Source organism: Arvicola amphibius, chromosome 7 (genome assembly GCF_903992535.2).
Source record: "Arvicola amphibius chromosome 7, mArvAmp1.2, whole genome shotgun sequence".
Classification (NCBI taxonomy): domain Eukaryota; kingdom Metazoa; phylum Chordata; class Mammalia; order Rodentia; family Cricetidae; genus Arvicola; species Arvicola amphibius.
Window position 1 is genome coordinate 53,532,341 of NC_052053.1, and position 16,527 is coordinate 53,548,867.

The 16,527-nt window shown below is 48.7% G+C and overlaps 1 protein-coding gene across 2 annotated transcripts in view; it reads right to left on the reverse strand.

The window, feature by feature from the left end:
• Nucleotides 1–3,309: 3,309 nt before the first annotated feature.
• Ggta1 (glycoprotein alpha-galactosyltransferase 1 (inactive)) overlaps nt 3,310–16,527 on the reverse strand; it is a 33,595-nt gene continuing 20,377 nt past the window's right edge. For both annotated transcript variants that reach the window (XM_038337184.1, XM_038337183.1), the window contains 2 exons: nt 11,720–11,857; nt 3,310–5,648 (listed from right to left, as the gene is read on the reverse strand). In XM_038337184.1, the coding sequence (XP_038193112.1) occupies nt 4,955–5,648; nt 11,720–11,857 (832 nt within the window). In that variant the 3' untranslated portion in view covers nt 3,310–4,954. The remainder of the gene's footprint in view (nt 5,649–11,719; nt 11,858–16,527) is intronic.

A 16,527-nucleotide genomic window follows, 5' to 3' on the forward strand; every position in this document is an offset into this window, starting at 1 on the left:
GGTTACAGAGATGTGCTAGTTAGCAAAGTGTTCACAGGGACACAAATGCGGTGTCACAAAAGAGAAAGGAGGGGGAGGAAAAGAAAGGTGGTCCAGGGTCTTGCTGACTTCCATGAGGGCTTTAAATGCCAGTGATGTCACCCTTGTCAGGTTCTCACGAGCCTGCTCGTTAGCACCTCTCCCTTGTCACCAGTAGATCACTGCACCAACCTGCCAGTAAGCTCTGGGGACTTGAACACACCAAGGCTGCTCCCGGTCTTCATAGCCAAGACCAGAACCTCCTTCCCTCTGGACAGTCACAGCCAAGTCATTGTAAATGTTCTGACTTTGCATAACTTTCACAGGGGTGTCCCTTAAGCTTGCAGAGCTACTTCCATTTACATGCAGAATCAGCACCATTTCTACAGCTATGACACCCTCAATAGCAACCAGCAGAGTTTTTAATCACTGTGAGTTTTAGTCACTTCAGAAACTGGGTATCTTTGGAACTCCTGCCCTCTGGTGTCTACTAGGGGATACGCCTTTGTCTGAGCATTGGATTCTAGAAAGAAAGTGAACTCTAGAACTCCTGATGCTTTTTCTTTATCCATTCTTCAGTTGAGGGGCATCTAGGTTGTTTCCAGGGTCTGGCTATTACAAATAATGCTGATATGAACATACTTGAACAAATGCTTTTGTAGTTTGATTGAGCATCTTTTGGGTATATGCCCAAGAGTGGTATTGCTGGATCCTGAGGTAGATTAAATCTCAATTTTCTGAGAAACCACCATATTGATTTCCAAAGTGGTTGTACAAGTTTGCATTCCTACCAGCAATAAATGAGTGTTCCCATTACTCCATATCCTCTCCCGCATAAACTATCATTAGTGTTTATGATTTTAGACATTCTGATAGGTGTAAGATGGTATCTCAGAGTTGTTTTGATTTGCATTTCCCTGATAGTTAAGGATGTTGAGCATTTCCTTAAATATCTTTTGGCCATTTAAGATTCTTCTGTTGAGAACTCTGTTCATTTCAGTACCCCATTTTTTACTTGGGTTATTTAGAATTTTAACGTCTAATTTCTTGAGTTCTTTATATATTTTGGAGATCAGTCCTTTGTCTGATGTGGGGTTGGTGAAGATCTTTTCCCATTCATAGGCTGTCTTTATACATTAGAGTACTACTCAAAAGCGGTAAGAAACAATGACATCTTGAATTTTGCATGCAAATGGATGGAATTAGAAAACACTATCCTTAGAAAACCTGGAAATTGGAAACAGACAAGATATCCTGACAAAATTGGGAGTATGGGGGTGGAGGGAGAAGGGAGGGGAGAAGGGGAAGAGGAGGGAAGAAGAGGAGGGTTGAGGAGAACTTGAGGGAATGGGATAGTTGAGATGGAGGAAGGACAAAGATGAGAACAGCAAAGAGTTATGTTGACTGAGGGAGCCATTATAGGGTTAGCAGAAACCTGGCTCTAGAGAAAGTCCCATGAATCCATAAGGATGATCCCAGCTAAGACCCTAAGCAATAGGAAGGGTGCCCAAACTGGCCTTGCCCTGTAGTCAGACTGATGATTATCTTAAATATCACCATAGAACCTTCGTCCAGCAACAGATGGAAACAGAGGCAGAGACCCACATCAGAGCACTGGACTGAGCTTCCAAGGTCCAGTTAAAGAGTGGAAGGAATGATAACATGAGCAATGAGGTCAAGATCATGAAGGATTCACCCACTGAAACAGTTTACCTGAGCTAATGGGAGCACAACCAACTCCAGCAGGACTTGGAAGGAACAAGCATAGAACCAAACTAGTCCCTCTGAATGTGGTTGACAGTTGCATGGCTGGGGCAGACTGAGGGGCCACTGGCAGTGGCATGGGGGTTTATCTCTACTGCATGTACTAGCTTTTTGGGATCTTATTCTCTTTGGGTAATACCTTGCTCAGCTTAGATATAGTAGGGAGGGCCCTGGACCTTCCACAAAGCAATGTGCCTTACCCTCTCTGAGAATTGGATGGGCGTGGGGTGAGAGGGTGTGTGGAGGGAACAGTGAGGAGGGGAGGGAGTGGGACCTTGGCTCCTGACACTTAATCAGGCCATTTCCCACATGAACAAGATGCTTCCTGCTAGTGAAATCTGAAAGAGCAGGGCACCAGGCTCCGACACTGGCACGAAGGACATTTCTTGGGGTGGGGTTTAGCGCCCTATGCATCTGTGCATTGTGAATCCTTTAGAGGTGCTCCTTATATCTACCCACTAAATGCCAGTAGTATCCACACTCACACACCAGTTGTGAGAAGCAAAAAATGCAGATATTGCCACTGCCAAATGGCTGTGAGAGCAGAGAGGGAAGTGAGTCCCAAGCGGAGAGCCACTGCTTTGCGGAGAGGGCAAACACATGCCCCCCAGTTGGCACCAGACTCTGTCTGCTTCAGCTACAGCCTCAGCCTGAACGCAAGCCACAACCCTTGAGTTCTCAGCTTGTGAACCACAGGAAGAGGGTTCTGTCTGCCAGACCCTGAAGGAGGAAGTTGTGGCAGTGGGACGTGAGGCAGCTCAGTCACTCTGCAGCCACAGTCACGAAGCAGAGAGAAACGCTGGGGCTCCTGCTGCTCTCTTTCTCCGTTTTAGTCAGTCTTGGACCTCGCATTGACGTACCAGCCAGTTAGAGTGGTTTTGTTACTTCGGCTAACCCAGTCTATCACTCCCTTATAGACAATGTCTTTTATACTGGGAGGGTATTCTGGGAAGTGGCTGAGAGAATCAACTAGATTCCTGAGAACCCACATAAAGTATCTGGGTATGAGAGCAGGCAGCTGTAGAGACGGCAGACCCTTGTTGGAGCTTGCTGGCCAGCTAGTCTAATCAAATCAGTGAGCTCCATTCATGGTCAATGAGACCCTGGCTCCAAAGACAGGGTGGGTAAGTCCTGAGGAAGACATCGAAGGTCAACTCCTAGCCTCTACACTCAGACTCAGACACAGACAGACAGACAGACAGACACACACACACATACACACACATGGGAGAGAGGGAGAGCGAGAGGACAGACAAGTCTGCTCTTTGTAGTCTTGTGTCTGTACCAAGACAGGTCCAGGAGGTCATGACAGCTTTTCTACAGACAATCATAACTGATCCTTTTGAACATCTTTAGGAGAAAATGCATAATCCATGACCAGACCAGAATATATTGAGAAAATAATTTATTCAATTGTAAACCAGAATTTTTATTAAAAAAATGTTTAAACATTATCTTTAATAACATCCTAAATTTACTCATTAAGGATTTAGATAAACTTTTAAAAATCAAGAAATTCCCTCAAAACTTCTTCAGCTTTCTCCACGCTTTGGTTTGGGACTTAAGACATTTGACTCTCCCACTTCAGCCTGGGTCCAGCACAGCCTCGGCGACAGGAAGGCGGAATCCAGGGCCGAGGTGTGCTCTCCACTTCCTTTTGCAATGCCCACCAAGTCGGAATTTTGTGGGGTCTTCTTGCTGCTGGGCACGTGACTTTTTCCTTTAACAACGGAAGAGCAAGAGGTGGTGCAAAGTAGACAAAATGTAAGATGTTTTTTATTGAAGCCCTTCACACTGTATGTCAATCAGTGCAATGGCTTTTTAAACAAACTGCTTGACAATGGAAACAGATGACAACTGGAAGACAAGCAAAATATAAATAATGTATGGATATATGAAAATACAGCCCGACAGCACCCTTGACACTGACTGGCTTAAGTCACCAAATGCAGCGGTGGTCTCAGCCTCCCCAGTGCCACGACTCTCTACACCACCTCCCCACGCTGTGCTGACCCCAACCAAGAAATTCTTTGTTGCTTCTTCATAACTATAATTTTGCTACTGTTATGAATGATGATGTAAATATCTGGTATGTAAGACATCTGATGCGTGCCACTGTAAGGGTCACTGTCGAAGTTTGAGGATCTTAAGCGTCTCTCAGAGGAGGGGACTGAACGTCTAGCAGCTCGGTTACAGTGACTAGGTTTCCGGTTGCTATAAAGTCAGTACAGACGGCTGCTGCACTTGCGTAGTACAGACAGAGCAGGGGAAAATGAGGTCACATGACCGCGGGCTTTCTCTTCCTGTCAGTTCTCCAGGCAGAGAACCTTAAGGTTCAGAGCAGGCGGCAGGGCCAGAAGATGACAGAATGTCTTCCGGTGGAGAAGCATTCTCCGCCCTAAAGCCACCCCCGCCCCTCACCAGTGTTCAACACTGAATATAACTTGGACAAAACAAAACGCACCTTTCTTTCAATTCCTGCTAGCAGCCATTGCTAAGAATACTGCCTGCATCTGTAACTTAGTTCAGGCACAACCCCGTGCCATGTCCCTCCAGCGTAGTGCAGTCTCTAAGTGGTCAGCCCCACACTACTGGGACTCTGAACACGTGCCACCATGATACGACCTTCTTTACGCACGAACAGAAGCCAAACAATAGACAAACAGTAACTGGGGCCTGGACCGCCAGTGGCCTGAAGCCACCAGCTGTGAAGCCTCTGAGGACCATGCTGGCGTCCTCTTAAGGTCTCGTGCTGTGCCCCAGCATCCCCCACAACCAGGAAGACGGTGAACCGAGGGCACAGTGCACCCCACTCTGACCCAGCATTTCTCTTAGCACCCTATTTTCCAGTAACCAATCTAACATACTGGGTAGAACATTCTGGCTTTTTCTTTACCTATGGCACATTAATTTTGATTTCAGCTTATGTAGCACTTCCCCCATGCCCAGAATACATAAGAAATCACTGTGAATTTACACTCAATCACTTACCATAGCCTCTTTCTCACATATTACAAGGCTCAAAGTTATATGGAGAAACAGTACATGCTTGCCATATTGGTGGGTTTTGATTTTGATTTTTAAGTTAACATTAACCGTTATTACTTTCTTTTGAGGAATTAGCCAGAATAATTCTCTGTCAAATTTAGAAATCTACTGGCACAATTTGAGGTCAAACATTACTTCTAACCAAATTATACTCTTTTGTCTGCCATGCTATCTTAACGTTTCTAATTTCCGAAGGCAAGCCTATTTGATAGTCCCAACAGTACTCGGGGGATAAGATTTTCGTGGGTTTGTTGGAAAGGAAATACTTGTTAAGGTGGCTCTCGTCATGCCACTGTGCTTCGATGTCATTTCTCTTGTCCTGGAGGATTCCCTCAAAGCACTCCTGGGTGAGGTTGAGAATATGGATGGGTGTTCCTCCAAAAATGGCTGCGTGGTAATAAAAATCTCCCTGTCCAAAAGGGATGTATGCCGCCGACAGCTCCCGCCTCTCATAGGTAAACTCGTCATGGTCAGCCTTGTACCACCAGGCCTGCAGTTGAGCTACCAACTGGCCCAGAGTCTCCACACCAAAACTGTCTTGAAAGACCTGGTCTACATCCATGCAGAAGAGGAAGTCAACCTCATGCTGTATGTGGGCCCGGATGTGGTCCCCAATGGTCTTCATGCGCATCATGCTGATGTCCTGCCACCTCTTCTCAGACTTGATCTCAAACACTTGCAAAGAGTGCAGAGGACTCAGGTGTATGGAGGGCATTCTGGAGGCATCGTCCATCATGACATAAAATATGACCCTGTGGCCAACCATGAAGTACCTGTTAGCAGAGTCCAGAAAATCTTCCAAGTAGTGCTCAATGTACCTGCAACAGAGAGGAGCACACTCAGCCATGTGCCATGAACTCGGGTGGGCTGGATGCCACGTTAGGAGGAGACTGTGTACTGTACTCTATTTGTACTTTAATAATAGAGCTTGAGGATCAGGGCACAGAGCTAAGCCACCAGGGCCCAGGGAGTGGTGGCACACACCTTCAATCCCAGTGTCTGGGGGTCACACACCTTTAACCCCAGTGTCTGGGAGTCACACACCTTTAACCCCAGTGTCTGGGGGTCACACACCTTTAACCCCAGTGTCTGGGAGTCACACACCTTTAACCCCAGTGTCTGGGGGTCACACATCTTTAACCCCAGCACTAGGGAGACAGAAACAAGAGTTATATGGTGGGCAGAGAAGACACAGGAAGTCACTGGAGAGTGGGGTCTGAGGGTTCCTGTGAGGATTTAGGAGAGGTAAAAGGTCTCTCTAGTGGGTGGCTGCTTTGCTTTTCTGATCTTCAGCTTGAACCCCAGTATCTGTCTCTGGGTTTTTATTATTTGTGCTACAGGAATGACTTCTCCACACACCAGGTATGTGTTTGCATGTGGAGGAACATGTTAATACAGCATCCTGGCTCCTTTCTACCAGCCAGTCACCCAGTCCCTGGAGAAAGTCGAAACTTCTCTCACTGCCAACTTAGTAAGAACAACTGGGCATGCACAGTCCTGCCCTCTTGCTCTTGGAAGCTGGCCAGCCTGAGAGGTATGTGTTCCCAACTACTGTGCTTCTCAGTAAGCTTCATGCTAAGGCTCCATTCCCGTATTTAGAAGCCTGCCATCAAAGGTGTACTTCAATAGCCCAAAAAGGCCAAAGAAAGTATGTTGCCCAAGTCCACTAGGGATTCATAACATCCTTACCTTTTCTGTGTTAGGTTAAGTCTAAGCACAGCACCACCCCGTCCTCCTGTGATACAGGGAATGTGTGGAGGATGGAGATCTATTCCCACCAGCACCACCCCGTCCACTGTGATACAGGGAATGTGTGGAGGATGGAGATCTATTCCCACCAGCACCACCCCGTCCACTGTGATACAGGGAATGTGTGGAGGATGGAGATCTATTCCCACCAGCACCACCCCCGTCCACTGTGATACAGGGAATGTGAGGAGAATGGAGATCTATTCCCACCAGCACCACCCCGTCCACTGTGATACAAGGAATGTGTGGAGGATGGAGATCTATTCCCACCAGCACCACCCCGTCCACTGTGATACAGGGAATGTGTGGAGGATGGAGATCTATTCCCACCAGCACCACCCCGTCCACTGTGATACAGGGAATGTGTGGAGGATGGAGATCTATTCCCACCAGCACCACCCCGTCCACTGTGATACAGGGAATGTGAGGAGGATGGAGATCTATTCCCACCAGCACCACCCCGTCCACTGTGATACAGGGAATGTGAGGAGGATGGAGATCTACTCCCACATTGCAAAGTCATTCTACTAACCTCCCATGTTTACCCCAAATGCCAGTGTGTCATCCAGACAAATATGATGCTATGAATCCATCCAAATACTAGAACAGTGTCTCATTTCACCTTATTTAATTATTTTAAAGACAGGTTATCATGTTTATGAGGCGAGCCTCAAACTCACTATGCAGCCAAGGATGGCCTTGAGCTTCTTCCTGGTAAGATCACACACACGTGCCACAACATCCGCAGACTTCGTGGTGCCTGGGATCAAACCTAGAGTTCCATGCACACCATGCAGTCAGCCATGCTATACAGTCTGGCTCTATTTTAACACTTATGTTTGAAACACTTTTTAATTCTGAGCAAACTGAGCTGAAAGTATTGAGAATTAACCACACCTCCTGCCTAGACGCATGCACGGCCTCCCTACAGGGCCACCCATGCTCCAGGTGGCAGGTTTGTGACAGCTGCCACACTTCCACTGATGTACACCTAGCTTACACTAAGGTTCATGCAGGGAAATGTGCAAGTGCACAAAGTCAGGTACTCCCACTGCTGTGGTATCACTCAGAACAGCTTCACTCCTTAAGAATCTTCTAGGCCCTTCTTTTTCCCTTCTCTCCCTCAGCTCCCCAGTCGCCAGTCTTGCTTCTGGCACCTATAACTTTGCCTCCTCCAGAAGAAGGAGCAGGAGCAGGACAGCGTAGACCTGTCCCAGGTGACTGGTGCTCTGCTGGAACTCCAAGAGCAAGGGCAGAAGGAAAGAGCAGCCAGTTCACATTCACGCTGCAGCCCATAGACGTCATAGGGAAAGAGCTAGCCAGTTCACACTGACATTGCAGCCCATAGACGTCAGAAGGAAAGAGCTAGCCAGTGCACACTGACATTGTAGCCCATAGACGTCAGAAGGAAAGAGCCAGCCAGTGCACACTGACATTGCAGCCCATAGACATCAGAAGGAAAAAGCAGCCAGCGCACACTCACACTGCAGCCCATAGACGTCATAGGGAAAGAACCAGCCAGCTCACACACACACACTGCAGCCCATAGACGTCATAGGGAAAGAGCTAGCCAGTTCACACTGACATTGCAGCCCATAGACGTCAGAAGGAAAGAGCTAGCCAGTGCACACTGACATTGTAGCCCATAGACGTCAGAAGGAAAGAGCCAGCCAGTGCACACTGACATTGCAGCCCATAGACATCAGAAGGAAAAAGCAGCCAGCGCACACTCACACTGCAGCCCATAGACGTCATAGGGAAAGAACCAGCCAGCTCACACACACACAATGCAGCCCATAGACGTCATAGGGAAAGAACCAGCCAGTTCACACTGACATTGCAGCCCATAGAGGTCAGAAGGAAAGAACAGCCAGCGCACTCACACTGCGGCCCATAGACGTCAGAAGAGCCAGCCAGCACACACACACACACTGCAGCCCATAGACGTCAGAAGGAAAGAGCCAGCCAGTTCACACTGACATTGCATCCCACAGACGTCAGAAGGAAAGAGCCAGCCAGTTTACACTGACATTGCAGCCCATAGACATCAGAAGGAAAGAGCAGCCAGCGCACACTCACGCTGCAGCCCATAGAAGTCAGGACAGAAACTGTAGCAGGGAGGAACCCAGAGGCAGAGCTGATGCAGAGGCCATGGAGGGTGCTGCTTACTGCCTTGCCCCCCATGGCTTGCTCAGCCTGCCTTATTCTAGAACCCAGGACCATCAACCCAGGATGGCACCACCCACAATGGGATGAGCCTTCCCTCATCATCACTAATTAAGAAAATACCCTACAGTCAGATCTTATTGGAGGCATTTTCTCAATTGAGGCTCCTCTCTGGTGACCCCAGCTGTGTCACGTGGAAGCTCCTCCTCTCTGGTGACTCCAGAGGTGACATAACACTGCCGGGACAAGAACCTTTCTCGATTCGGTTCTTCACTTAGTGACAGTGACAAAAAGTCCTCCTTGCTTCCTGTGGCTTCATAGCTCACTTTTCAGCACTGAATAATACCTGGTTGTCTGAGCTGACCACAGCTCATTTTTACAGTCACCTGTAAAGGGAACGCTTGTTTGCTTCCAAGGTTTAGCAATTATGAAGAAAGCTCCTAAAAATATCTATATGCAGGCTTTTGTGTAGACATGCTTTCAACTCACTTGGATTAATGCCAAGGAATGTGATTGCTAGATTATAAGAACATGTTCAGTTTTGCAAGCAACTGACAAAATTTCTTCCAAAATGGCCGCACCATTTTGTATTCCCACTAGCAATAAATAAGGCTTCCGATGCTTTACATATTTTCCAACATTGGTATTGTTGACTTTTTTGCTATTCTAATAAATGAGATATGTCAATTTGACTTTTTTTCTCATCCAAGCGATTACAGTGATGTCTTCTATAAGCTCAAGCTATAGACTGCCTTCCTGAGACACTCAGAGATGAGAGAACTCAGGTCCTTTCCAAACCTCCCACGCACACCCAGAGAACACAGACCACAGTCAGTTTACTGAGCACACAACTAGCCAATCACAGCGCGCTCTGAATGCAGCCATGATTAGTAGTGTTTTTTGTTTTGTTTTGTTTGTTTTTCTTGACACTTGGGTTGTTCTCTGCCATTGAAATAAACTGCATTTTTCCTATTGGCACTGGGAAGCCCCGGGGTTTCTAGTTCTGATTCTGTAGGTGGGCAAATACATCCCAGCGGTAAAAAGAGGTCAAGACAGACTTGTGTGTGTGTGTGTGTGTGTGTGTGTGTGTGTGTGTGTGTGTGTAGGAGAGGGGAATCACTGTGACATGGAGGTTAAAGTATGACAGGTGGCTCCAGGCAAACCTCAAATCTCCCTGTATGCATTGCTTCAGGAAAGTGTAGTCACCACTGCAGCCTCGCCTAGCTGGGAGCACTGCGGCCTCGCCTAGCTGGGAGCTCTGTGGCCTCGCCTAGCTGGGAGCACTGCAGCCTCGCCTAGCTGGAGGCACAGCTCTCACCAGGAGGTGGGATGGACTCAAGGGCTTTTTTGTTGTTTTGTTTTCTGTTTTTCGGCAAAGTTGTGATTGGGTGGTTGATAGCATCGTGGGACAGTGAGTTCATTCTGTTCTTTTGGGGAACATCAGGATCAAATCAATGTGAAATACAGCTGTTTTATCCCTGCTGAGCCCGACAGGTTTGCTGAGTTGAGCCTTGAAACCCACCGCTAAACATCACAAATTCTTCTAGTGAAACATCCAAACCACACAGCCACTGTTTCCCACTGGCATGCCATCAGACCTCAGGGACTCAGCACACTGAGCAATGCTGGAACTTCCCAAAGATAGCACTATGGGGGTCCTGTGACATCATCATAGTGCCTCCTTTTAGGTCCTTGTCAAAGCTCAAGATCAGACCAGCCTGCTCCTTATACTCCTTTTGAACATGGCAGGGGACTCAACATCTTGCTGACGGTATAGCTTTCTCAGAAGAGGGAGCAACACAGAGGACAGAGGGCAGAAAAAGAAACACAACCAAGAAGACTTCTCAGTATGGACGGGTACTTGTGCAAAACCAGAAGGCTTGAGTTGAACCCCCAGAACCTACACAGTGGGAAAAGAGAGCCAACTCCAGAAAATCGTCCTCTGACCTACACACGCATATTAGATACAAAACTTAAAAAAAAAAAAAAAAAACAGAAGCCCACCCCACGCTCTCCAGTGTGCCTTACTTTGTTGGTAGTTCTTTCATAACCCTCACTCAGCCTTTCTTAAAACAGCCTTAAAAACACAACTCTGCCTCAAAAGAAGAAGAGGAGGAGGAGGAGGAGGAGGAGGAGAAGGAGGAGGAGGAAGAGAAGGAGAAAGATGAGGAGGAGGAAGAGAAGAAGGAGGAGGAGGAGGAAGAGAAGCAGGAGGAGGAGGAAAAGGAAAAAATTAAAAATTAAACCTAATGTTTTATTTTAGGGGAAAACGTGTAATTCACTAGGAAAGCAAAATGGGTTATACTTTTAAAACCAATAACACAGCCCAAGCTTCACGTAAGGATGAATACAACTTCTCTGCATCAAATGTTCTGAATGCAGAAATGGAAGCTGCCGCAGCCAGAACTGGTCCAATCTCAGCAGGTTCCAACCATGGAAATGCCAGCTAAGTGAGAGACTGGCAAAGGAAGGGGCTAGCAAGATCCATGGTGACTGTCCCTGAATCCCGATGCCTCCAGGGTGATCAGGTAGACAGGACCAGAGGAACCCAGGGAAGAGCAGCAGCCACACGTTAGCATGGAGGTCAAGGTGCACGCAGCCCACTCCCAGAATTTCTGCAACCCCAGTCCATGGCCCTGGCACTAAAAGCACAGCAGGAGCACTGATGTCCCAGCTAGTCAACAGCTGGTGTTTGCTGCTCCCTAGGAAACCCTGGAGGTCAGGGAGTGGGCAGTGGGCATGCTGCTGGCTCTGGGTCCCAGTGGCATTGAACACAGTTTCCCTCCCCTCTGAGGTGGGAATGGGTGGGCTTACCTACTCTTGATTTTGTTCCTCACCTTCATGGGAAAGGAGATAGAAGTCTCCTGCCCGGTAACTTAGAGAAAGAAGCCTCTGTGGGCTACAGGTCCCTCACAAAGGCTTTGATGGTAGAACAAGAAAAAAATATCAAGGGCAAGTTTGTCAGTTTGCTTACTTTCCCACGGCAAAAACCGTCAGCCCCACGGTGATTTTCTGTCTGGCATAATACTTTTCCAGCCGAGCTCTGTTGTAAGTGCCTTCCCACACAATTGGCGCCTTCCATGGGGTCAGTGTCAAAACCTCTGGGCGGTTCCTGGTGACAAAGCAGGCAACACTGTGGGTCAGAACCTCCATGCTAAGGTGAGAGACTGGTTAAGGAAGAGGAGGCTAGCAAAATCCTCGGCAATTGTCCCTGGATCCTAACTGAAGCTTCATCCCAGAAAGCTTGACGAGGTGTGACGTTCGCACGGGCCACACTGGGTGCGCTCAGGCACCTTTTCGGATTCTCATCATAAGACACTGTCTACTCATGTAGCCAAGACTGACCCCAAGCTCCCCAGCCAAGGATCACCTAAACTTCTGGCCCTCCTCTTTCATCTTCCAAGTGCTGGGGTTACAGGCGTGTACCCTAAACCACCTTTAGGAGATGCTGGGAATAGAACTCAGGTTCCATGAACTCTTGGTAGGCACCCTACCAGCTGATCCACATCCCCGGCACCTTTGCGTTTCTCTCCAGCCCTAACTGTCATGTTTGGGTTGTTATTTGCCCTTGAGAATATCATCAGGGTCTAAGACCCTAAGATGTGATGCAGGGGGATGAGAGGAAGAAGTTGGAGCTGAGAGACAAAGGCCTCTTCCTGTTTGCCCCATACTCAGGGGCTGCTGGTGTCATCAGCCTGCAGGGTGACACACTCTAGAGATGTGTGTCCCTCTCTTAGGCTAGTAGGCTATTGAGACGTGTACCTGGAGACTTCTCCAGCAGTCTCCTGCTGTGGGAAGAGAAAAGCCCAGGCCTGTAGCAGCCAGAGGGGAACAAGGTCTCAGAAGTTCTAACAGCTTGTGAAACCACACAGGACAGGCTGCTATGGGGACAAGGATGTCTCAATGGTGGGCAGGACCGTGCATCTACCAGTTCGTTATGCACACCTCTTGCCTAGTACTTAAATGACAGTCAGTGCCCCCAAAGACAGAGCTAGGGGGTCACTAGAATCTTTACGCGTTCCTCTTCCCAATATGGACACATCACATGATCCCCGTCCTCTCATTTCACTATTCTCTCACTTTAAGAACTTAAAAAAACTTTGCACATGTGGGATGCATGTATGTATGCATGTCTGCATGTATGTAAGTGCAGTGTGTGTACATTCAAGGTTGATGCTGGCAGTCTTTATTCCCTGAGACAGGGTCTCTCAAATGAAAGCAGAGTTCATCGGTGTGGACTAGTCTCCCCACTCAGCTGATCTGGGGTTCCAATCTCCCCTGAGCAGTGACTCTCTGGCGGGCTGTCACACCCAGCCAGCATCTCACACGGCTGGGCTGCTGGGGGTCTGAACTTTGCCTAGAGCAGAGCAAGAGCTTCATCCACATATCCTCTCTCCAGTCCTAGTCCTGTCTCTGGACCACTGACGTTACAACTCCATTTACAGACAAGGACACAGAATGCCCCGAAAAGGAGGGACTTCCTGGATTGGAGCACAGGCGTGGCCAGAAAGCAGGACTCTGGCAAAGACCCTTTCCCCTGCCTACAGTCTCTTCACTGGGAACACAAAAATGAGCAGGAGGCTTGTTTTCATTACTCAAATGAGACAGCAACACCAACAGGGAGCCAGGCAGGTAGCAACAGTGCCTCCGAAGGCTGAGTGTGGAAGGACAGGAGGCAGCAGAGCCCAGCAGGGAGGAATTAGGCAGGATTACAGTGTAGAGCCAGACTGGAGCTCCACAGAGGACAGGCCCTGGCTGGGTGGGATACACCCTGACCAAGTTTGCTCGGCTTTGCACAGTGTTTGCCTGGTATTTAAACCCGAAGAGCACACCCGCCCGTGTGGTCCCGGCCTGCTTGTGTTTCACAGGGGAAAAGCCACCAATGAAGCGGCGAGTGGGTCTGGAGGGAGACTGAGACAGGACACGCACTGATCCTCCCTGAATGCATGCATGTGGCCCTGCTGCTGGAAGGAGCCAAGGCAACTGTCCCCTTCCACAGCAGCTGGAGGGCAAGTGTGCACTGGCTTGTGCCCGCCATCATCACAGCTGCCATGCACTCCAGAGAGCCTGAGGCAGAGTAGGGAAGGCTCTGCCTGCTGACTCTTGAGATTACCTTGCCCCTTCCTTCCCCAGGACAGCTGGAAGTAGTACCTCTTCTTGGTATAGTGGCAGGGCAGGGAACGACCACTGGCCACCTGCTCTCCCAGCCACCTGGTGCCAGCACACCAGGTGTGCCTGCTGCAGTGTGCACACAGGTGCGTGGGGACCCTTCTGTCATGAGAGATGACACAGTGGACTCTGCCAACCCTAGCCGGGCTCGTCCTTATCATGGACCTGTGACATGCTGTATCCATTATCCAGCATGAAAAGCAAAGCTCAGAGAAAGCCATGTAACTGGTCACAGATATTAACAATTACATAGATGCACACGGAGCACGTCCTGTGAGTCTTGGCACCATGCGTTTCTCTGAGACAGGTCACATCTGGTCAACTCTACCCAGCAACTCATTAGGCAGTATTATCGGCCAGTGCTCTGAACCAGATCTACAAGGTTACATTATGTCAATGCCATGTGAAAGTAACTAATTGGCTCCTAGCTAATCGATGAAGGACTTGGAACAGGAGGGTTAAGTAACTGGCCTGAAGTCACATAGCTACTAAGGGCGAAAGCTCAGACTCGAACCCAGAGAGCCCCAGCCTGTATTGCTCCCTAGATGGACACTTGCAACCTCAGGTTTGCCTTTGTCCACAGTGGCTGCCGTGGAGTCTTGTCAGTACTGACATGCTGAGCCTCTGTGTGGCTGTGTTAGGCACTCACAGGCCCGGCTTTGTTGGAGTTCTCTTTAGAGCTTTGCCAAGGTGATGGACGTCTCAGGAGCCAACCGAGCCAGCATCCTCAGTCAGTCTTGATGCTGCGTACGAGCCACAACATTGTTTGCTGTTGTCTATGAGCAGGCAGTAAGTCTTCTTAATAGAAAGAGGGGCAGGCACACATTTAACGTTTCCTCCTGTATACCGGGGGCTAAGAACAAGCCTTTCACTCCTGCATTTAATCTCTGCCCCAGCCACTGCCAGTACCCACTTTACAAGTCAAGTGAGGCCATGGAGGGGAAGGGGACTGAAGCCAAACTGAAGTTAAGCACTGGCCCACAGAAATGACACCTAGTCCTTCCCTTTGAGAACCCGAGTCCCAGTGAGTGCCCAACCTGCCAGCACCCTCAGCCACATGGCCTCTCAGGCCCCACCTTCTAGAAGCCGAGTAAGAATCCCAGCAATCACTTCGGGTACTTGAACAGGAAGACAAAACAGCGCTATTAAAAATTAATGCTAAATTAAAAATCGAAACATTCCACTTCCCAGCAGTTAATTGTTGGGTTCCACTGACAATCCCAGCATGTTTGCCACCCTTGACTGAGAAGCCAGACACAGCCTGGAAGTGCAGGTGAGGAGGTGGTGGAAGGATGAGGGGGAGGCCAGCTTCCAGGAGCAACCTGTGCATGAGGCAACTTAGTCATCAAATTCTGCAGCCCCATCCCCCAAGGAAACCACCGCGATATATCAACTGCCTTAGCTAAGATCAGAGTTCTAAAAGGAGGGAGGAAAAGTACCTTCCTTCTGAATGGGTACTCAGCACTGTGTGACCTCAGCACCCAGCTCCACCATACACAGCAAAAGCATCCAGAAAAATCCCAGAGCTCCTGGAGAATGGGTCTAGGGAGTTGGTTTTCAATTGCATGTCTTTATGCACAGGTACATTAATGGTGGCCAAAGGAAGCATTAAAATCCTGTGAATTAGGCCAGCAAGACAGCTCAGCTGGCAAAGACACTTACGGGAACTCTGACAAGGAGAGATGGATTCCCCAGAACCCACAGAGTGGAGGGAGAGAACCAGCTCCCACCAGCTGTCCTCTGACTTCTCCATGCTCACAAGTAAGGATGTATTTAAAACTCTTTTGAACCACATAGTAGACCGAAGAAAAGGTGCGAGACAGCATCACCCAAGCACCAAAGAGCATGGCAGCCTGAGCAGGGGTGGTGGCTGCGGAGTGCAGAAAGCTGCAGAGAGAACTGGGAACAAGAACCGATAAAAGAAGGAAGCCGTGATGGACAAGGGGCAGCTCTCCTACACTCAGACTGAACTCTTTGCTGAGACCGGAAGTGAGAAACAGGGTGAGGTGGAATTGAGAAATCTGTGTAGGTCTCATGAAGCAAACAGAGATGGCAGGCAGGCAGGCAGCTACAGGTCAGGGCTCAGACACGGCTGGGAGAGTCAGCGTCTCCAGGCTGCCGGATGCCAGGAAGTAGAGAGAGGCCTAATGGAAAACAGAGCACCGAGAATCTGCCATGTGGAAATGAGCAGAAACTCCTGGGCAGGAAGACGGAAAGCAGGCGTGGTGATGTGGAAATACACATGCCCTGCATGCCCTGCTGTGTACCGGCTCTGCGGGAGTTCACAGGGAGGTGCTCATTCATGTGACATAAACATGCACATTTACTCATTCATTCCTTCACTGGTCCTCATCCATGAAATAGATTTTGGAATCTTGAGAAGGTTTCAATGCGATGGTGGTTCAAGCTAATACTCTTTATTTGTGTGTATATGTAGGTGTGTGTGTGTGTGTGTGTGTGTGTGTGCATGTGTATGTAGATATGTGTATGCATGTATATGCACGTATATGCATGCTACTGCATCTGGCTTTGCATGGCTTCTAGGGATCTAAACTCCAGTCCTCACACCAGTATGGCGCCAAGTTCCTAGTTCCTGTTTTGTTCTAAAAGCCG